This window comes from Zalophus californianus, chromosome 11 (genome assembly GCF_009762305.2).
Source record: "Zalophus californianus isolate mZalCal1 chromosome 11, mZalCal1.pri.v2, whole genome shotgun sequence".
Taxonomy (NCBI): Eukaryota; Metazoa; Chordata; class Mammalia; order Carnivora; family Otariidae; genus Zalophus; species Zalophus californianus.
Genome location: NC_045605.1, coordinates 88,498,579 through 88,521,171, shown reverse-complemented (window position 1 = coordinate 88,521,171; position 22,593 = coordinate 88,498,579). Strand labels below are relative to the sequence as shown.

Genomic DNA, 22,593 nt, shown 5'->3' with positions numbered 1-22,593 from the left:
CAAGGAGGGTGGAGTTGGGGAGGGATTTAAGAATTCCCGAAGGTCAAGTGATCTAACCCATTTGGGGTTTTTTCCTGCTTGGAGAGGGAAGCTATAAAAACGCACCACACACCCACCCACACCCACATACACCAGTTCAGGACTGCGGGGTCAGGAATTCCCAGGTCGGGTATCTCTCCGAGCGGAAAAGGAAGCCCAGACGGCGTGCGCAGGTTTGACAGCGGGACCTGCCCCGCGCCTGCGCCGAAGCCTGCGGGCCCGTGGAGGACCGCCGCCAGGGGGCACCCGGGCCCGGCTCCGCCGCTCGGTCTCCGCCCCCGTCCGATTCCCGCCCCTCGCTGCCCAAGGAGAGCAGAGAAGGCGGAAGTAGGGGCGTCCGCGGCTGGGGCTCGGGCTCCGGGCTGCCCGGGGTCGCAGCTGAAGCGGCCTTCGGGTCGGCAGATTGGCGTCCAGGCCGCCTCAACTCGGAGTGAGGAGCCTTGGCGGAGCCGAGTCGTGCTGCCGGCTGGTGTCGGCGGCCCAGCGGACGAGAGCGGTGAGTCTTCGGACGTCTCCTCCCAGTGGCCGCGGCCTCATCCCCGAGGTTGGGAACGCCGCCCCCTTCTCTCCGGTTCCTCACAGGTTGGGGTCGCCGCCTCCTGTCTCCTCGCTTCCCAGAGGCTGGGGAGGCCGCCCGCCGTCTCCTCGCTTCCCAGAGGCTGGGGACGCCGCCCCCTCTCCCTTCACCTCTGCTCCCCCTGCCTGCGGGCACCTCCTCCCCTCCCCTCACTCCGTCCGCCAGCGGGAATCCCGCGCCCGTTTTCTTAGCCCTACCTCCCTTCACCCCGCGTATTCCCCTTTCCAGAAAAGGAAATTGCCTCCTGGATTTTCCCGTCCCTCGGAGCTGTTACCAGCCTTTTAAAAAAGGAAAAACGAAACAAAAGCCAAACCTTTTAAATTCCCATCGCTCTCTGTCACTGTCATGGGAAAGCTATTTTGGGGTTCCCTTTTGAACTCGATAGAGGTCCCAGGCAGCAATTAAAAAAAAAAAAAAGTTCAGATGACATGAATGTTTCCTTCCCCGCCCCTGCATTCGGTAGTTGTAGAGATTGTTCCAGACGCTGGGTTGATAAAGCTGTTCCTAGTATTTGGCCTTAGGGGAACTCCAGTTGAGAGTTTAGGACTGTCTTGAATGTGAACAGAAAGCACCTAAAGTATTAGCAGCTTAAATGTATAGTATTTGCGTGTTTCTCTGTTTCTCGGGAGAACAGGTTACTAATGTCTTGCTACACAGGGGTAGAAACGAGAAAAACTTGTAAAGAATATCTAAGTGTTGGCCTTGTGAACCCAACTACTGCCATATTATCCACTCCTCTGTGATTACTTGGGAAGATAGAAAGGGTTTTTCTGATTTTGAGGTTGGGGTGGGCTAAGGACAGTGTGGCTTTTTTGTGACTCAAGGAAGGAATGTGTTTCATTCAGGCACTTGTTGGCCATGTGATGAGCAGAGTTTCAACCTGCATGTACTATATACTTCTCAGTATTTCAGAATTGTAAAGGCCAGACCTTTTCTGTGCTAAGTTGGGATATGTGATGCTGATACAATTTTGGCTGCGATTTTAAAAGAAGTTGTTCAAATCCTTGCCTCCAGGAGGAAAACAAATAGTGCCTAGGAATGGGAATGCCTCTTGAATTTGTATTCAAAATTAAGATCTAACAGTTGACTATTTTGCAGCACTTCTTGGCCATTGCAGCACATTTACAAGTCTTTGCATTTCAGGCATAGATTTTAAAGAGTTGGTAAATAGTTGTTTCTAAAGCTAGTAGAAGAATAAAGGTTCTTTCTCAGTATTTTGTTTTATATCGTTTTACTTATAGGAATTCTGTTTTGCTATGAATGAATTTTCCGTTGACTTAAAATTGACCCGATTGGAGACATACCTTGTTGATTTCTTTTGCTTAGAACCTTTCTCTCATTAGCATCTGTTGATCTTAGAGGAGCACATTTTTGTGCATCACTATACTCCCCCCTTCCCTAAGATATTTAACGATGTATTCTTTCTTTGACCCAGATACTAATATTTAGATTTAAGCCATGATATATGACAAGTCATGATTTATGACAATATTTATTCATCTTGCAGTCTAAATAAGTCATCAGCGGCTACATCCCACAATATTTAATTAAAGCTGTGCTTTGTCAAAGTTCAAAAATAATAGAAGTAAAAAGCCAGTGAATCACTGAAGTAGTAGTTAGTAAAACTTTATTGTACACACCAAAAAAACTCTTTGCAAACCAGGAGCAGTTGAACCAAAACATGGAATGAGGCTCAGGGGATATTGTTATAAAGCAGCTTACATAGTGAGAAGGCTGTGACTGTTTATTCTTCAGAGTGATTGAGTATATTATAATTTTTTTAAATGATAGGGAATCGGTCAGTGGTTACTTTGTATCAACCTTGGGGAACACTTCAGGTTTTGCCTATGATTTCCAGCAAGTTACTTAACCCTTTTATGCTTCATAGTTTCCCCTCTGATAAAATGGGGACAGTGAAATTGTTCAATTAATTTACTACAAGGAGCTGCTGCACATAATAATAACTCATTCTTCCAGAGGCAGTTCTAAGTGCTTTGCACATATTAACACATTTAATCCTCAGTAATTCTGATTATCTCTATTTATACATGAGGAAACTGAAGGATAGAAGGTTGCCTAACTCGTCCAGGTCCTACACCAAATAATGGAGAAAAGAAATAAACCGCTATCATCAAATTTCAGCACTTAGGCTTCAAGCACTGTCTATCCAGCCAAAACAGTGCCTCTTCCTTTGTAGATCTTTTTGAGAAGAAGAAGGTGTTTGTAAAAGAAGAAGGTAGGGAAGTGAAAGATACAGGATTACTGTCTTAACCTGCCATTTGGCCTGGTGGCAACCAGGATTTTCATATGAAAATGAGACAGGCAGGGGGATAAATGTCTACCATATTGACTAGCGGCTTACATTCTGTTTCTAGAACTATATCTGGCATGTATTAGGAATTTTCCTCAGGTGTAATTATCTGCAACAGAGACTTGGTTACATAGGCTGTGAATTGTTTTTAGACATTAGCTTCTAATTCATAAATACTATAATGGTTTAGAATTTGAAAGCATCCCACCTACCCATGAAAGCAATAGTTTTCCGTAGGCCAATGAAACCTCATGTGTTTTTCCAGTCATTAATAGTGAGACATAGTCACTTGACCTGACTGAAGGCAAAAGGACATACACATACATATTTTCAATTCCATTCTTTCTACATAATAGAAGTCCCCACACTGAACATTTAGAAGTACTTGTAGAATTTCAAATTCTAGAAGAAACCAAGAGCCAAATTGTTAGGTTGCCCCAAATCACACATCTAGTGTTGCACGTGATCACCTGCTTCCTTGTGCATCGCTCTTCCTTGCACTGCTTGCTGGTCATACTGTGCTCTTCACCTTATGGCACTGAAGGAACTTCAGTAGCATAATTCAGTTCTTCAGCAGATGCTTAATGAGCACCTGTTATATGAAAGATCTTGTGCTCAGTACTGAAGATATGAAAATTCTTGACTTCAGTCACAGGAAACAGACATATAAGTAGATAATTAAGATATAACTAAGTGTTACAGTTGAGGTGCTTTTCTTCTTTTAATTTTATATTCTCCCTTTCTCCTAGGTCATAAACTCCACAACTCAGAAATCGTAGCCATGAAGCAAAGCCCAAAGAACTTTAAATGTTTTCTGTAAATAATGTTATTAACATGGCTAGCATATATCAACTAAATAAGGACTTGCATAGATAAGCTATGACGTCTGTGTGTGTGTGTACATGTGTGTGAAGGCATTTTTCCTCATTGTTTCTACAGAGCAGTTGATAATCACGTTACTATGAGTCTGCTAAACTGTGAAAACAGCTGTGGATCCGGCCAGTCTGAGGGTGACTGCTGTGGCGCTATGGCCGGCCTGTGTAGCACTGCAGCAAAAGATGACAGTGTGGGTGGAACCGCCGGCCCGGGGAACCTGTCCAGCTCCTTTATGGAAGAGATCCAGGGATATGATGTGGAGTTTGACCCACCCCTGGAAAGCAAGTATGAATGCCCCATCTGCTTGATGGCGTTAAGGGAAGCAGTGCAAACACCATGTGGCCACAGGTTCTGCAAAGCTTGCATCATCAAATCAATAAGGTACGTGAGCAGGGTGCCTGGGTGGCCCATTCAGTTGACCATCCGACTCTTGGTTTCAGCTCAGGTGGTGATCTCAGGGTCATGAGGTCGAGCCCCGAATCAGGGTCTGCACTCAGCTCAGAGTCTGCTTAAGACTCTCTCTGCCTCTCCCCCCGCCCCGCTTGCATGTATTCTCTCTCTCTCTCTCTCAAATAAAAAATAACTCTTGGAAAAAAAAAAAATTAAGGTACATGAGCATAAGAACTGTATCCAGCAACAGAACCAAATACAGAGAACATTATTACACAGAGCACCTCCCGAGAATAGTCTTATACGTAAAAAGTTACTTAGGGAAAAGCACACTGGACACAAAATTGAGAAATTTAGATTCTTACTCGCTTCTGCTGTGGTGTGAAAGGTAACTACTCCTGTCCCTTCCTGTCCCTTAGATAAATAACTAGGTAAATTAGCTGTTTCTACTTAAAGTAGTTCTGTTGCAGACTAAGGGGTGAATCTCTATGCTTTAAGAAAATAATACCGGATAAATGTGCCTTAGGGGTACCTGGTTTGTTCATTCGGGAGGCGTGTGCAACTCTTGATCTCAGGGTTGTGGGTTTGAGCCCATGTTGGGTATAGAGATTACTTAAAATTTTAAAAAAATGTACCTTAAATGATGATGCTGTTGGAATCTGATAATCTCAGCCATACAAAGAATGCTGACTTTTAAGTGATCAGTTATTCTTATTTTAGCAGTGTTAAATTCTGTTAAACCTGGTGTCTATGGACAACTGTAAAATAGCCAGTATTTTTAAAGGAAGTAATAGTTGACGGCTCTACCTTCCTAATATACCCAAAATCAAATTCCTTCTCACTGCCTCCACTTGCTACCGCCATCTGATTCACCATCAGCCCTCATAGGCCTCCTGCTTCTACCCTTGCCTTCTTCCAGACTGTTTTCAGTACAACCTGGTAAAATAAGTAATAGATATCACTGCTCAGAACACTGCAGCAGGTCATCTGAGAATACAAGCCAAAGTCCTTGTAAAGCCCTGTATAATAGGCTCATAGTCTGTTTTCTGACCGCCTTTCTACTACACTCCCCTTCCTTCCACCGGTTCATTCTGCTGTTTCTTGAACATGTCAAGCATGCTCTTGCCCTGGGGAGTTGGCTTTAACTGCTCTCTCTGCTTGGAGCACTCTTACTTCAGCTAATTGCTTCGCTAATACTCTTTCCTTCCCCCAGTGTGGCTCACATCTCACTTTCTCATAGGTAACCGGGCCACCCTATTTATACCACAGGATGACTACCTCCCCCCACACTCTCAGTCTCCCTTAACCTACTTTTCTTTCTTCCTTAGCACTTTTCATCTTCTGAAATACCAGATAATTTCTCTATCGTCTGCTTGTTTAACTGGAAGATTAGCTCCTTGAGAGCAGACGTTGACATCTCTTTTATTTCTTGAGTGCCACTATTTCCTAAGTGCCAAGAGCGGTGCCTGACAAACAGTTGGTGCTCAGTAAATCATGGTTGCTTTAACCAAATGAAGGTAGATGGGATTTCCACATGTGATTCAAAATCATCTCCTAAGAAATAGATACATTTTACTATAATTCAGAAGTAGATGGGAGTCTTTTTAGGTGACTAAAGGGTTCTATACTGAACAAAAATAACGGAAGAAGGTGGGGGAGGATTTTATGTTCCTCAGTAAAATCATTCTTAAATAGGTTAAGTTGGCTATTCACTAGTCTTACAAGTTTTTCTCTTTGAACTTTTAAATTAACTTTAACATAAAACTTGAGTTTAAGGTAACTACATCCACACTTGGGACTTGGCTTGATTTAAGTAACAAGGGAACACGTGACTTGTGTCAATTCTTGAAAAAACTGTGTTACCCGCTGCTGAATTGGTAAGATCTGTTGAAGGTAGATTTTCTCACCCTCCTCACGTGGCATTTTGGCCCAGATAATTTTTTGTTGTGGGAAATTATTGTAGGATGATTAGCAGCATCCCTGACTTCTGTTCATGGATGCTGTCGTACCCCCCACCCCCAACTCCCAGAGTGGTCTCCAGACATTGCCAAATGTCCCATGGGGGGCAGAATTGCCCTGGTTGAGACCACTGGTTTAGAATGTACATGAGAATGATGTTAAAGGCTCAAGTATTTTTTTTATAGTGATGTTTGTTTATATCATTATGTAGGCAGTGAAAGTGGGTTGTTGGTTTTCCTGTGGGTACAAATATATAGTATTTTACCAAGTGGTCACACATCCCAGGAAGGTAGCTAATCTTTAGCAGTTTTTTAATAGCAGAGTTCATGCAAGTAGTGGGACATGTTCTGAAAAGGAAGTAAAACCCACAAAAGGAAGTCTGAGCTTTTTTTTTTTCCCTGTCTCCCTCTAAGTTAGAAATGACCATTTAGGTTTAACTCTGAAGTTGTTAAAGGAACAGCTCTGGAATTTTTCATCTCTTATAGTCATTCAAGGAATCAAAATCTATCTCAATTCAATTCCATTTTCTTTTGGAGTGATTGCTAATGCTGTGGACAGTGGTTTCCAGTTTACTCTGTAAGGTTGTTCTTATTTTCTCTTAGTCATCCATCACTTAGATTTTGGGCATCTATTTCTATGCTTCTCAGAAAGTTTTTGACAATGTAGTAATAACATGCATTCTGAGAGAGGCCTCAATAAAGACCATGTCTCTCACCTTTATTAGTTCTAAGACCTTTGGCAGCAGACTCCATTTTTCAGCAGCTTTTTACCTGCAGCAGCAATTAGCGCTGTTGGTTTACACATAGGAAGTGCTCAACAAATATTTGAGTGATTGACTAGCCTACCTGACCTGCCATATTTTGTCAGTGAAGATTGAGACATCCCAAAAACTTAAAGGGGGGTGACAGACACCCAAGCTTCCTCGGGATGGTTTTTCCATCATAAGATGGAATAAACCACTGGGAATCAGGACATAGAGGTGCTCTACTCCCTACTACGCTGTACCTTAAACATAAAGGAAACCTTTGTTGCCTGTGAGCCAGAGTATTGTAATGACTGTTCAGAGTAAACCTAAAAATGTGACCTCGTAGGGTTACTGCTAATTGGTTTAATTTTTCCTTATGACCAAGCAGCACACTACAACTAGATGTTGTTGGCACACGAGCAGCCCATCTAGTTCCATCTCACTAGGACACTGTACAGCTGCTCACAGAACAGAGGCCTGCCAGACTGCCACAATTCCCAGCCTTAACTTTCATTTCACTTCATGCCAATCAAAATACGATTTTACTCAATTTTTCTCATTTTTTGCTTTAAATCTATCCCCAAATCTAAAATGCAACATAGTTTTTGATATAGGTAACCAAATGGTGCTAGTTGTATTCATTTCAGTAAAGAATGCTTGTTAAACTGTCTACAAAAGAACAGTTTATTTTGGTGATATGCTGTTAAATTACTTTCCATAGGAAATAATCAATGGAGAATTTATATGCGGTGACTAAAAGATTTGTGTGTTCTAACGATAACATTTGTTTAAATCTAAGTGTATGTATCTTGTTTCTTTTAGGGATGCTGGTCACAAGTGTCCAGTTGACAATGAAATATTGCTGGAAAATCAACTATTTCCTGACAATTTTGCAAAACGAGAGATTCTTTCTTTGATGGTGAAGTGTCCAAATGAAGGTTGTTTGCACAAGATGGAACTGAGGCATCTTGAGGTATTAAAATTATTTTCTAGCTGTTAGCATATATGCAAGGCAATTCCTAGAGGATACACACTTTGCTGTGTCCCCTCTGTGCCTAGCATATAATAATTGGTTAATAAATTATTGCTGAATTAATACCAATTCTTTCATAATTGAATATAAATTTGAGTAGAAACTATATACTTCTAGTCCATATACTCTGGCTTTGCCCAGTGATAATAAGAAAGAAATCTGTATTCTACTACAAATTTTTTAGGTGAACATTATCTGCAATAAAACTGAGGAGCATTGTGGGGCGCCTGGGTGGCTCAGTCGTTAAGCATCTGTCTTCGGCTCAGGACATGGTCCCAGGGTCCTGGATCCAGCCCCGCATCGGGCTCCCTGCTTGGCGGGAAGCCTGCTTCTCCCTCTCCCTCTTCCCTTGCTTGTGTTCCCTCTCTCGCTGTGTCTCTGTCAAATAAATAAATAAAATCTTTAAAAAAAAAACTGAGGAGCATTTCAAATATAAGTGTCACATGTTAATCTCTTAATTTTATTTTTCTCGTTTTGAAATAAGCAGCAAACTCTGTCTAGTCATCTGTCATCTTAGTACCCTAACCATACTTTGTTTTTCTAAATTGTACATTTTATTAAGAGCTAAGTGGAGTCCTCCTCCAGCTTGAGATTAGCTGAAGTAATCAGCTAAAAGCATTTGCTTTTAAATTAAATAAAAACAATTCTTAGCTTGGTTGTTTTACAAGAATTAAATACTGCTTATGTTGTATTTGAAATTAAGTGTTTAAAATGTATTTGCGGGGCACCTGGGTGGCTCAGTTTGTTAAGTGTCTGCCTTCGGCTCAGGTCATGATCCCGGGATCCTGGGATTGAGCCCCATGTCAGGCTCCCTGCTCAGTGGGGAGCCTGCTTCTCCCTCTCCCTCTGCCACTCCCCCTGCTTGTGCTTGCTCTTCTCTCTCTCTCTCTCTCTCTCAAATAAAATCTTAAAAAATATCTGGTTTAACAATGGGAAGCCAATTAAATCTTTAAAAAATAAAATGTATTTGCAGCATGCCCACCTTTACTTAGCTCCTTTTGAAGGAATGGTCCTTTTGAGACTAAATTGATAATCAGAAAATCTGCCATCTTTCCCTAATTGGATACATTAACTTGAGAATTCACATTCTTTGTATAAACTTGTAATTCACAACCACTATTTAAATTCAGTAAGGCCAGGGGCACCTGGGTGGCTTAGTCTGTTAAGCATCCGACTCTTGATTTTGGCGCAGGTCATGATCTCAGGGTCGTGGGACTGAGCCCCACGTCAGGCTCTGCACTCAGTGCAAAATATGCTTGTCCCTCTCCCTCTGCTCCTCCCACTTGCTCACTATCTCTAAAATAAATAAAAAATAAATTCAGTAAGACCTTCATACGGTGTGTGCTAGACAAAGCAGGTTCAGTAGCCAGTTCTATAAAAGGGAACAGTACATTTGTAGATTATTTCTTAGGAAATTTCATAGGGATTGGCAAATACTGATCAATTACATTTTCCTCATTACAGGATCACCAAGCGCATTGTGAGTTTGCTCTCATGAATTGTCCCCAGTGCCAGCGTCCCTTCCAAAAATGCCTACTTAATATTCACATTCTTAAGGAGTGCCCGAGGAGACAGGTTTCTTGCGTGAACTGTGCTGCGTTGATGGCATTTGAAGATAAAGAGGCATGTACTTACTTGGGTTTGTTAATTTCACTACTACTTTAAAAAAAAAAAAAAGTTTCAGGGGCGCCTGGGTGGCTCAGTTGGTTAAGCGACTGCCTTCAGCTTAGCTCATGATCCTGGAGTCCCGGGTTCGAGTCCCACATCGGGCTCCCTGCTCGGCGGAGAGTCTGCTTCTCCCTCTGACTTTCCTTGCTCTCACGTCCTCTGTCTCTCATTCTCTCTCTCTCAAATAAAATCTTAAAAAAAAAAAAGTTTTAATGTATATTTGAGGGTATAGGAGAGGATGTTACTCCAAATCTGAGTCTATATTAGCAGTGGTGGGAAGATTGACTTTTAAGAAACAGGGGTCAATAAACTATTTAGTAAGTAAGCATAGAGTTTATACTTGTATATCTTTCTTAGAAAACATTGTTTATACTACTTAACCACTATACTAGATCTGCGAGTAACACAAGCTTCTAGGAAAGACATATGCCGATCTCCTTTTCTATCTGATATTTTAATGACCAATTTTGGATTAGAAACAAACAAATGATTACTTTATCAGACTTACACTTTTCTCTTTGAAAAAGAGAATGGGTAGTTAAAACCTTTATGGAGAATAAATTAAAAACCACAAAATGTGTTCCTTTGATGATAATTTATTGAGCTACACCCATGTAATGAATTCACTTTTCTGTGCATATGTTATACTTCAATTAAAACATTTATCTTTAAAAAGAAGTGTCATTGTGCTTGACAGCATCATAGTGATAGAGCAGTTTTCCATTCAGAAACAGATGTGGAGAGGTTAAGTAATTTTACATTAATATAGTCAGTGGCAAAGCTAGCACTAAGATCTAGTCCAGGATCCCCATCCTGTGTCCTCTTTACTAAAATAACCTATGTATAATTTATGTTTTTTATTGCTATGAAGATACTTCTTTAAACTTTCTTATAAATTCATTTTGGTAATTTTTTCCTACTTTCTTAGAAGGTCAAGCATATTCATTAAGTTGATGAAATATTAAAGAAGTCTGCTAACTTGCTAAACATGTAGAGAAGTCTGAGGCATAATTAGAGCAAATTGATGTCTTCCTAAACTTCAGTAAGTTACTGGACTTAACCTGGAAGCTTAATTACTTCTCAGCATATCAACTAAACTAATAAGTTCATTGTATTCTGGAACACAAAGCTCACTTTCCTGGGGCATATGAGAACCTGGGCACCAAAGCTTCTTGCTCTAATAATACTTCTTTTAATCTTCCTGGTAAGAGTTTTAGTTAAGTCGTCAAGCTGTTGCTGGAAATTTTTGGAAGAGGGCCTTTGGAGAATATATTGGCTCCCTTTGGAGAGAAAATAACCTTTGTACATTATTTTTACATTTTTGTTTTGCACAAATTGAGGTCTTTAATTTTTTTATAGTGAATTTTTATAAAAATAGATTATTACTTTTTCAGATTTTCTCATGCTTTTTTAATATTTTTCTAATAAAATTTAGATCCATGACCAGAACTGTCCTTTGGCAAATGTCATCTGTGAATACTGCAATACTATGCTCATCAGAGAACAGGTATAATGATTCCCTTTTGTAAGTTAATATTTCCATTAATAGATTAAAGAAACGAGTTAGGTTTTTAATGGGAAATTTAAATCAATAAGGCAAAATGAATACAGGTTGAAGAAGTATTAAAACTGAAAAGCTTTCATGTAAATTATTATAGTACTTTAAGAAAGAACAAAATATTCAGCCCCCTCTAAGTACTTAAAATTTCTAAGTCATTAACATAATACCCATGTTTGTGTATATTTATAAAGATTCCTACCAAACCCGGGTCATTTAAAGATAAAAATAATCAAAAAAATCTCCATTTAAAGAAAGAAAAACTTCGAGAAATACATATTTGCACACTGTGGAACAGGGTTCTTAGATGTCCAGAGACCGGCTGAAAGTGAGAGAACTATGAAACAGATGAAAGCAAGTCTGTTCAGTAGCAGAGCATTGTTTGTAGCTGTTGCCCCTGAGACAGTGGGACATTTTGAGCTTTCCAAGATCTGTAGTGCCTCTGTTCATTCGTGCCATAGCCTGCTAATGGGCATCATCAAAAGTAGTAATAATAGAAAACTACATTTGTATTAATAGAGAAAGGAAAATTCCATCTGATTGCTATCTTTTGACATTTGGGGAGTTTACCCACAAAATATGAATATTAGTCACTAAATATTTATACACCCATGAAGTCTGCAAACCCAAAGATCATAATGGATTACCTTAATAAGTAGCAGCAAGCAAAACCCGTCACTTAACTGAACTTTTCCATTTGTCTTTTAACAAAGTCTTTTAGGTTTTTTTCCCCCAACAAAGCCTTAATTCGAAGGTGTTAAACTTCTTTTTGCTTTTGAAGTCTCACCTCCTTAGTTTTCTTTTTTGCTCTGTTTTAATATTTGAAGGAAACCGTGTATCACATATTAAACCCAGCAAAAATAAAATAATGTAGGAAAAAACTCTAGGTTAAGAGAAAACCTAGGTTTTGATTTTGGCTGTGCCCCTAACTTGCCCACTGATCTCTGACAAGAAAGCTGACATTCTACATCAGGAATCAGCAGACCAGCCCACCAGCCAATCTGGCCCACTGCTTGTTTTTGTAAATACATTTTATTGGAACACAGCCATGCCCACATGTCTGTGTGTTGTACATGGCTAGTGTACCACAATAGTAAGAGTTGACTACTTGGGACAGAGACCATAAGGCCTACAAAGCTGAAAAAATTTTCTGTCTGTCCCTTTACAAAAAATTCTGCAGACTGCTGTTCCAGATGATGCAAAATGAAGAATTGGACTAAGTAGTTTCTATAGTCATTTCTGCTTGAAGTATCTATGAATATAGCCAAACTAAATTTCTAAAGGGAATTTGGCACCACTTTCAAAGAACATGATTCTGCATAATGGATTTCACCTTAAAGAATGTGTTTAGAATCCCCAAATCGAAGGCTGAGACTTTCTTTAGAACTTTTATTAATGTGCTGAAAATACCTTCTGACATCTGCATCTCCCCATGGTAACCAAAACATGCCCTGGTTAAAAGAAAGTAAGATTATGAGAGCCGGTCATGAGGGAAATACTGGCCGCAACCAGTGGTTTCAGTGTATGCAGTTAACTGGTCGCTGTTAAATGGCCTGGACCACAGTGAGTCTTGAGTTTGCAGTTTTAGTTGCCATGAGAAGGTGCTTTTTCTCTAAAGTGCCACTAGAGGGCGTTAGTTCCTAGCAATAGAAACATTCATTTTCTGGACATTTGAGTGATTTGGAGGGATGGTAAGAGATGTTTCTCTAGCCTTTCTCTGTGACTTTTGGAAATAAATATTATTTTGATCTTTGTGGGCTACATGGTTCCTGTTGCAACTTCTCAACTCTGCATTGTGCAAAAGCATCCGTAGACAATACTTGATACTGTTTAGATGAAATGTAAATCTTTATTTCAAATGTGATCATTAAACTAGAACATGATATGCAGGGAGAACCATTTTTCAACCTTTGTTTTGGTTTTCAGATGCCTAATCACTATGATCTAGACTGTCCAACAGCCCCAATTCCATGCACATTCAGTACTTTTGGTTGCCATGTAAAGGTAAGGGTTTTTTCCTTCTTTTGTTAATTCTTGAATATCAAAGAAAATTCTGTTCTGTAGTAGAGTTGAGAATACCAGTGGAAGGGGATATGGCTGACATGCAGTGTATAAGTTTTGAGCTCCAAAGAGAAATTGGGACTCGGAATATTGATTTGGGGAAGTGGTTTGTGATGATAATGGAAGGTCGACAGAGTGTGTACAGGAAGGAGAAGCAGACCATCAAAGAAGTCATGAACAGAGTGTATTAGAAATTGGTGAATCAGGCAAGGAAAAGGTGGTGTTGCTACGCTCTCCAAAATTAGTTTCAAGACTAGTGATCAGTTGTGTCACATATTTGAGATTGATGGTTATTTTTTTAAAGATTGATTTATTTGAGAGAGAAAGAGCGCGTGCACACAGGGGAAGGGGCAAAGAGAGAGTGAGTCTTAAGCAGACTCCCCACTGAGCACAGAGCCCGCCCCAACCGTGGGGCTTAATCTCACAACCCTGAGAACATGACCTGAGCTGAAACCAAGAGTCAGCCACTTAACTGACTGTACTGTCCAGGCACCCCAGAGATCGATGGTTATTAATGACAAGTCATTCTTTCTGGAGAGTCCAGCTATACTTTTGCTTTTCCATTATGCTTTTTAACCTGACTTTTTTTACAATAAGCATGCAATTACGAATTTTAAGAATAAAGTGAAGAAATGGTATATACTATGATTACATTTTATGGGAAGATTCTGTATTGTCTGCATAGAGAAAAAGACTTGAAGGAAATGTATCAAAATGTTAATGGGGGGCGCCTGGGTGGCTCAGTTGGATAAGTGTCTGCCTTCAGCTCAGGTCATGATCCTGGGGCGCTGGGATCGTGCCCCAAGTCAGGCTCCCTGTTCCGCAGGGAGTCTGCTTCTCCGTCTCCTCCCTGCTCTCTCTCACTATCTTTGTCTCTCTCTCTCAAATAAATAAAACCTTTTTAAAAAAATGTTAATGGTAGTTAGGTGAGATCATAAGTAACTCATTTTCTTTTCAGTCATCTGTATTTTCTGTTTTTCGATAATATACATGAATTACTTTTATAATAAAAGTTATACTTTCTCATATAAAGATGTTCTTGATGACATGAGAAGGTGTGGAGACAAGAAAGATACTTTGGAAAACAAATTGGAAACAGCGCAGATGGAGTCTCACTCTCGGCTGTAAAAGGAAGAGAGAGAAAATGGTATTAGCTAAAGAGAGACATGAGATCACTAGAGAGATGTACCTTTTTTTCGATAGGAAAGCGGTAATATATTCTGAGGGAAAGGGTTAGGGGGAGGGAATGAAGATAAAGGAGAAGGGGTATAACTGAGCAAAACCTCTGAGGTCTTGAAAAGGTGGGTGCCAGTGAGAGCCTAGGTGAAGCATTAATGTTGGACAAGCGGGGAGTCATCTCTGAGTCAGAAGCGAAGGATGGTATAGATACTGATACTTTTATAGGTGGGAGGGAGAGTTATCTGAGTGAAAGGTGTTCAGCACATAGCCTCACTTTTTCAGTGAATAAAGAGACAAGATCGTCTCACTGGATCAAGAATTTGATGAAGACAGAAGGCTGTAGGGAATGGAGGGAAGTGATGACATTACTTAAAAACCTTTTATTTGGCTTGGCTAGGTCCCTTTCCTAGTCCTCACAGTATCTAGTCCCAGCCTAAGGCTTATGCTTGGTTTTTAGATGCAGAGGAATCACTTGGCACGCCACCTACAAGAGAATACCCAGTCGCACATGAGAATGTTGGCTCAGGCCGTTCAGAGTTTAAGCCTTGCTTTAGCTCCTGTACCTCAGCGTGATATGCCGCCATATGATTCTTCCTCTGTGTCCCGGGTCTCCACTCCGTGTCACCCTGAGGTCCATAATTTCCAAGAAACCATTCAGCAGTTAGAGGGTCGCCTTGTAAGACAAGACCATCAAATCCGAGAGCTAACTGCTAAAATGGAAACTCAGAGCATGTATGTAAATGAGCTCAAACGAACCATTCGAACCCTTGAAGACAAAGTTGCTGAAATAGAAGCGCAGCAGTGCAACGGGATCTACATCTGGAAGATTGGCAACTTTGGGATGCATTTGAAATCTCAGGAAGAGGAGAAACCTGTTGTCATTCACAGCCCTGGATTCTACACGGGCAAACCTGGCTACAAACTGTGCATGCGCCTGCACCTCCAGTTACCAACTGCTCAGCGCTGTGCTAATTATATATCCCTCTTTGTCCACACAATGCAGGGAGAGTATGACAGCCACCTGCCTTGGCCCTTCCAGGGTACAATACGCCTTGCAATTCTTGATCAGTCTGAAGCGCCTGTAAGGCAAAACCATGAAGAGATCATGGATGCCAAACCAGAGCTGCTTGCCTTCCAGAGACCCACAATCCCACGGAACCCAAAAGGTTTTGGCTATGTGACTTTTATGCACCTGGAAGCCCTAAGACAAAGAACCTTCGTTAAGGATGATACTTTGTTAGTCCGCTGTGAGGTCTCCACCCGCTTTGACATGGGCAGTCTCCGGAGGGAGGGTTTTCAGCCACGAAGTACTGATTCAGGGACATAGCATCCCTGCATTTGTTCAAAAACAAAAAGCCGTCTGGAGAAAGCAGTGTCTTTGCCTTGTTCTCAATCATAACGCAAACCACAAAAGAAGTGGGAAGGCTGTAGTACTCACCAGTGAATGTTATTAGACAGGTCACTTACCACTTCTTCCTGTTACAAATCTCTGAAGCAGTTTTATTTTTTTCCTTGGGAATCTACACATTCTGTGCTTTCTCAAAAACCGAAGTGCCTGTGGCATATTGCAGCAGCTCTTTTGTCATTTAGTATACCTCTTTGTTGTACTTCCATGGGCTTTTGCTCCAGTGTGTTTGATTGTCAAAAAGCCCATGGTTGGACTAGGAAAGCTCAAACTTTTTAAGAATGACATTCCTTAAAACTTCAGCTTATTTTTATATGTAATATGTTAAACTTGAGAATCACTACTGCCTCGTGCTGATGCCAGTGAGAATTATTACTCTGGAGCTGAGTTCTCATTTTATTTGACCTTGTACGGATTTCAGAGGATTTGAACCTTAATCCTTGGAAAGCTTAAGTTCTCATTCACTCCAACCCCCCACCCCCTGTAGGATGTTCAGAAACTAGTTTAAACCCTAAATATAACCTTAGTTATTTAGTATAAACACTTATCTGGCATACATATTTCCTTGAGGCTACAAGTAGCATCTTCTCCAGAGTTGAGACTATTGAGAACCATGTGGGTACCAACTGCCCAGTGTTATGCTATAAATCCCTTTCTGTCCGTTCAGTGCAGAGTGAATTCCACAGCTTTACATATGTTCTCTGTGGCTTAATGCTTGTAGGACAAGGAGATGCACACATATAAGCACCAACAGAAAAAATAAGTCTCATCAGTCAGCCAACATGGCATTTCACTGGTGGTGACGGGAGCTATCTGAGCCAGAAATTTTCAGCTCTTTTGAACACCTCCGATAGTTGTTAAATGGAACAAAACTGATTTCCTAAAAACAGAATTTCTTAATACTTGGGAGATCACTGGAGATAACCTGAGAGGTCATCAAACCAAGGTGGGCAGTCACAGTGGTTCTGTCAGGACTTAGCCTGAATAGGTTGCTTTGGTCAACAACAATTGAGGAGGGTCATCTGGAATGTATTGAAGTGGCTAAATGTTCCTAATAGGGAGAGATGATTTTTGTGCCGTTGATTTGTTAAGGCCTATAGATATTAAATATGGTGAAATCTTTTTCTCAGTGAGTCCTAGAGCTAGTAGAGGCTCTTAGAAGAATCTGAGAGGACCCGTACCCCTTGCTGTTTACACAAGATTGTTTAATGATGTCTGGTCATGAGAGATGGAATTATATCTTTAGAGGGGCCAGATCAGAGCTCCCTGACCAGCATTGAAGATGAGCCTTAATTTCAAGAGGAAGCCAAGAGACCTTGTCTGTGGAGAAGAATGGTTTTGGTTCCAGGCAGACCCAGCAAGTATGTCACTTTGACCTTTCCCTTTCCTTGTGTTCCTGCCCTACGTCTCTGCCGCTTCTGCTCTGATGCGTTTATGTTCCACAGTAAAAAGAAGGGTCATGCAGAGATCCTGTTCCCCAGAGTTACCAACGGTACCACCTGCTCATCACTAGTTCCCAGTTCACTTCCTGGCAGTTGGTGTCCCTTAGCGGCTATGCCTTCCAACTAGCTCCTCAGAATCATGGCACCACCACCCTCCAGGTTGGGAGCCCTGCACTACTGCTGTTGTGACTGTTTTTCAGTGAATAATTGTTGAGTTCCATTTAACAAGTAAATGGTAAACTTTTTTTGTTGCATAGAAAAAGCCTGAAGGAAATGTACTGACCTATCTTTGATGACTTATATTCTTTGTGCTTTCTTAATATGTTTTACATTTTCTACAATAAACCATATATTTTTATCAGAGGGAAAAAAAAATGTTGCCACAAAACATTCAACCCCACCAAAAAAGGAAATACTATTTAAAAGCTTCCTGGTCAAATTTCTATTAAAAGCATGGCTGTACTTTAGGTACTGAACCAAGTCATTTCCTGCTTTGGTTAGTTTTTTTTTTTTTTCCTACTAACTCTGTTAGTAGAAATTAGGCAAAAAACAGGTTTTTTGCCTAATTTCAACTTCTAGCTTCAAGGTTCTCATCTGTAGAATAAGGAGTTGCTTTAGATGTTTCTAAGGTCCACTCCAACCATAAAATTCTGTTTTAAGAAATTAAGTCCTAACCAGCAGAGCGTTGACAATACTTACTAAAAGATTTTGCCAGTAGGAAATTGCTCTGCCTTAATTTTTGCTGCCTATAATACTTCAAATGTAGTATCCCATCAGCTGGGTCTCATCTTAATTCAAATAAGCATTTGTTTTCACCCCCAAACATGTGGTATTTTGTAAGAAACCAGGCACTTATTTTACACTGGTCATTCACTGTGAATATAGAATAAAAGTAATGGTCAAGCTGTCATTCCAGATAGAAACTTTTGTTAAGACCTCACCTCAGAATCAAGCCTGAGATGGAAAATCTGGTCTCTGACATTTTTCCAATCTGCCGGACTCAAACATGCTGGCTTCACTCAACCGGCTTTCAAGTGTTTGTGCCCTGCATTCTTATTTTATTAACCTTTGAACATGTTGATCTTCTGACATCATTCTCGAATGTAGCAAAATTGTTTCCTCTTTTCCCAGAGAGGTCCAACCCAGTGTTGGAGGCAACTGGCTTCAAGTCATGTATTTGGCTGTGGGAAAACCAGTCAGGATGTTGATTTGTAGTTTGGGAGTTTTTACCGTCCTTTGGCCGGGGCAGCAGTGAAGCTTTGTCTACACTACAGTGTGATTCAGCTTTTACTGTGGGGCCGAGTCAAGGGAAATAGAATGAAAGGCAAGTTTTTTCCTCTGATGATGGGCTAATATAGAGATGTTGGATGAAATGTGACAGTTTTTGTGACAGGTATAAAATTAAGTTCTCCATTAGTGTTTCTGTACTAGTAAAGTCTTAGATAAACTAAGCATGAATTAGGAATTAGGAATTATGCATGCAATTAGAATACATTCTCCTTAAAGAGGAGCAGTTGCTTGTCATTCCTTTATCCAGGGAACCCTCTGATCTCTGGTGACCAGAAAACACTTTTAATTAGGAGAGAGGTTTTTCTAACTTAAGACTTGAAAGCACTGTACTTTAATTCAGTTACTCCAGCTCTTTTTTTGGCTTGTCTCAATTAAATTATGAATTATGCTCACCATTTATATAAAATTCCATTAGGTCTCTTTTGTGATGCCTAGTTCCACAGAGCCTAAGCACTGCAATGCCTTAAAAAAATGAAAAATGGACAATCGTCATTTGTACTTTTCTTTTGAAATACATTTTTTTCTAGATTTTCCAGATTCACACGATAAGCTATAGTAAGTTTCACAGTTGATACTATTGCATTCTATAGAATGGAGTTGACACTCCCGAATTGCCAGTCTCCAGAAAGTTGATTTGATGAAATCAAATTAGATGGATCTCTACAGATTGTAGTCAAGTACAGCCTTCACTTTTAGTCACATGCCTGTAAAGAGAAGCCTACTTGTTTCTCTAAATGTCACCTAAGCCTTTAATGTTTTAAAGCTTTTTCCTCTCCCAAAATTGTTATTATAAAGTTATAAAATACCGAAAAATCATTCTAGATGGGGCAAGCATGTTGTGGAATAAGAAGATGTGGTGCTATTTTTTTTTCCTCTCAAAGTGCTTTCTCAGCCGGATGCTAGCCCTGCCTTTAGGACAAGGGGGAAGGAGAGGCTGGCTCCTCTGCTCCCTCAAGGCCTGCAGTTCTGAGTGCCCACCTGGAAGGTCACCAGAGCACAGCCGCAATGCTGCTTCCCAGCCGTGGTTTCTGGAAAGGCGAGCCTCCTGTCAGAGTTCCTCTGCCGGCTGACTGCACTTATCCCTAAGTTGCAGGTAGATTTCAGGGTACAAGCTAAAGGGCCAGTGGAAAGAAGAGCATATGGATTCCTGTATTCCACGAAAGAAATGCTGCCAGTCTTAGAAGCACGTAATGACAGTCTTACTGCAGTCCGAAGGAGAGTGCGAAAATTTAGGGACAGGGACGGTGTTCGGTTCATGGTTTCAGCACGGTGCCCAGCACAGGATACACACTCATATATTTAGTATGATCTGTTAATGAAAATACTGGTTAAAACTGACCAATTTCTGGTAGTTTGTCATGTAAGTTTTAGGTGGTACGGTATAGATGAGTTTGGTTGTTTTGTTTTTTGTTTTTTACCCCCAACACTTTCTTTATGAAATTTTTCAAACATGCAAAGATGTTGGACGAATTGTATAGTGAACCACCACCACCTAGAATCTACAAGTAACATTTTGTAACATTAGCTTTATCACTTAGTACATGTTAATTTTAATGAGACTTCTTCAAGTTTGGTTTCTCTTTAAAAATTTTGCTAAGATAATTAGCTTCAGTTGAGTCATCTTAAACTCTTTGGGGAAACTTGTGATATCTGAGTTGTAGCTGGAATTGTGGTCCTCACTTTCAGCTAGTTTTCATATCATGCTAAATTTTAATCTTATTTTGCCTGAAGGGATGCTTTTTATAATGGATTTATTTGAAAGTCCTTGATCAGTTGTGCAGAATATTCTAATGTTATTTTCACACTTGATAAATTATCCCATTAATTTCTCTGGTGAGAATGTAATTTTGGGCCCATTCTGCTTACACAGGGTTCCAGGATTATGTTCCCAGAGGGCTGAAGAGGCAGTGTAATTTAGCATATATACCACTAAATTAGAAGCTAAGAGATTTAGGTTTTACTCCTGACTGACCATGGGCAAATCAGTTCTCTTTGTCATTGTGTCCGTTTACCTACCTGTAAAGAGTGGGATAGAATCTGAAATTTAGATACTGTTAAGTAATGGGTAATATTTATTAATGCTTGGATCTATTAAGCAAGATGCTTTATGAACCCAGGGAGGCTGTTAAAGTTCTGTAACTGTATGACAAGCTATGGGGTGAAAACGGATGTGAAAAATTGAAGCACGTGCAGATGGTGAAAGTGTCATCAAAAAGCCTGCTGTTGCTCAGAATTTACTGTTGCTACAGAAGTTGTGAGCAGTTTTCCTAATCCATCTGGACTCAAAACTATGTGTTTTGTGAGAGGAATTGAATGCGAAGATGGGAAGGGGTGGCTCATCACAGAAAGGCCAAAAATCAGTGTTCATCAGAAGAGCAGGATGCGTGAAAGGGAGGGCTTAAAGGCATTACCCAGATTCACTGCCACACACCCTCCACTGCCCCCCTCCAACCGCCCCCATCACCACACACAACACAGAGAACAACCCCCCCTGCCCCCCCTCCCCTGTGGTCTCCATCAGGTCAATACAACTGGATTGCAGGACTGGCGGAGGGATCAACAGGGTTTCCACTCCATTTAGTAGATAAGTGTGACCTGTTCTTTCCAACCTTAGGTTATGCATATAGATTCACATTTAAGTCACAAAGGTACTTGGAGATTTTACATTAGATCCTGTCTTAGTAGTGGTTAAAAGAGTGTGACCAAAAGTGTTTCTTGAATGGCACCTTATTGAATGTTAGTGTACATGAAAACAAACGCTGGACTGACACAGTCTACCCTCTCCCATCTGTTGTGCATATTCTCTTCTCAACCTGTATATAGCACCGATGGCTTTACCAAAGAAGTACTCTTACTTAAAATGAAATATACATTTAAAATATAACTGGTATCCCGGGTGTTTGTTTTAATAAAATAACTACACTGCCTTGATTTTTGCTTTATCTTTTATTTTGGAGACTGTAACTCACTATATTGGGAGGGAAGAATGATCCCAGCCACTGGTTTACACATGAAATAGTTAATATTTTGCTCTTCCAGGAAATGGCAAATGAGGATTTATTCTAGACCTTTGTTTAAGCTGTGGTTTCTTCCTCAGACTCTTAAAACTGTATTTTGCAAAATAAAATTGGGCCCAAAGAGAAAGAAACGTTTGCACAGCCATTTTAGGCCCAGTGAGAAAACCAGGTAAACAGAAAGTACGAAGCCAGAAGCGGCATGAACTTAGTCCCAATAGATGCATGAGAAGCTTCGACTCCAGGGCCGAGGCTATCCCAGCCGCTCCTTCGTTAGCAAACCCCCCAGACACTTGTTTAAGTGATGGCTGCTTCTATCGTGTGGCAAAAAAGCATTTTTAGGAAGCTTTCTGTGGGTCAACCCCGTCTTCTAAAGTAGACTCAGTTTCCCTAAGTGGGACGTACAAGTTTGTCAAGCATGCACGTGTTCTACAAAATGCCACCTTAATTCTTGGAAAGTTCCCAAAGTGAAATATTGTTATTAATCCCAGAATAAGCCATAAAAAATTTTTTTAAACTCCACCTCTAATTTGGGTTAGTTTCTTGACCAGTCCATTCTTCTGGATGTCTTGTTACACTTGTCATATTTTAAAATTAACTTTTGTATGGGGACCACCAGCAGGGGCAGGATTACTTTATGAAGTGACAATTGTAATCTTGTCAGGAAATGATGCATAATCACAATAATTTTTGCTTGGTCTGGGTAGGGATTTGCACATTTTAATATAAAAATGAGTCAGCAAGTCTGAGCTTCACAGAATTTACACTTTTGAAAACTAATAAAACCAGATTTAGATTCCTAAATCCTGAAAAATAATCTTTTTATATATAAAAATATATATATAAATATAAATATATAAATCCTTTTTTAATATATAGGATATTAAATAAATATCCTTATTTAATAATCCATTACCCTGGACCTTCTCACAGGCCACTCCACCCTGATCAGCGGAGGTTGATTTAAAAACGACGACAAAAAACAAAAAACAAACCCTGTGTGAGAAGGTCTAGCTTCTTAATCCCAGCTGTTTCCCTCTGGCCAG

The 22,593-nt window shown here is 40.4% G+C and overlaps 1 protein-coding gene across 1 annotated transcript; it reads left to right on the top strand.

Moving 5' to 3' along the window:
- Window positions 1-330: 330 nt before the first annotated feature.
- On the top strand, window positions 331-21,464 carry TRAF6 (TNF receptor associated factor 6). Its single transcript, XM_027578554.2, has 7 exons — window positions 331-535; window positions 3,867-4,184; window positions 7,720-7,870; window positions 9,395-9,553; window positions 11,034-11,105; window positions 13,083-13,160; window positions 14,854-21,464. Exons 2-7 carry the CDS (start codon window positions 3,889-3,891, stop codon window positions 15,721-15,723), a joined length of 1,626 nt encoding a protein of 541 aa, XP_027434355.1. The 5' UTR covers window positions 331-535; window positions 3,867-3,888; the 3' UTR covers window positions 15,724-21,464.
- Window positions 21,465-22,593: the final 1,129 nt, after the last annotated feature.

Coding starts and splice junctions, on each gene's coding strand:
- TRAF6 (XM_027578554.2), top strand. CDS start 3,889: ATGAGTCTGCTAAACTGTGAAAACAGCTGTGGATCCGGCCAGTCTGAG. Junction 9,554..11,033: donor TGGCATTTGAAGATAAAGAG/GCATGTACTTAC, acceptor AATAAAATTTAG/ATCCATGACCAGAACTGTCC. Junction 13,161..14,853: donor CTTTTGGTTGCCATGTAAAG/GTAAGGGTTTTT, acceptor CTTGGTTTTTAG/ATGCAGAGGAATCACTTGGC.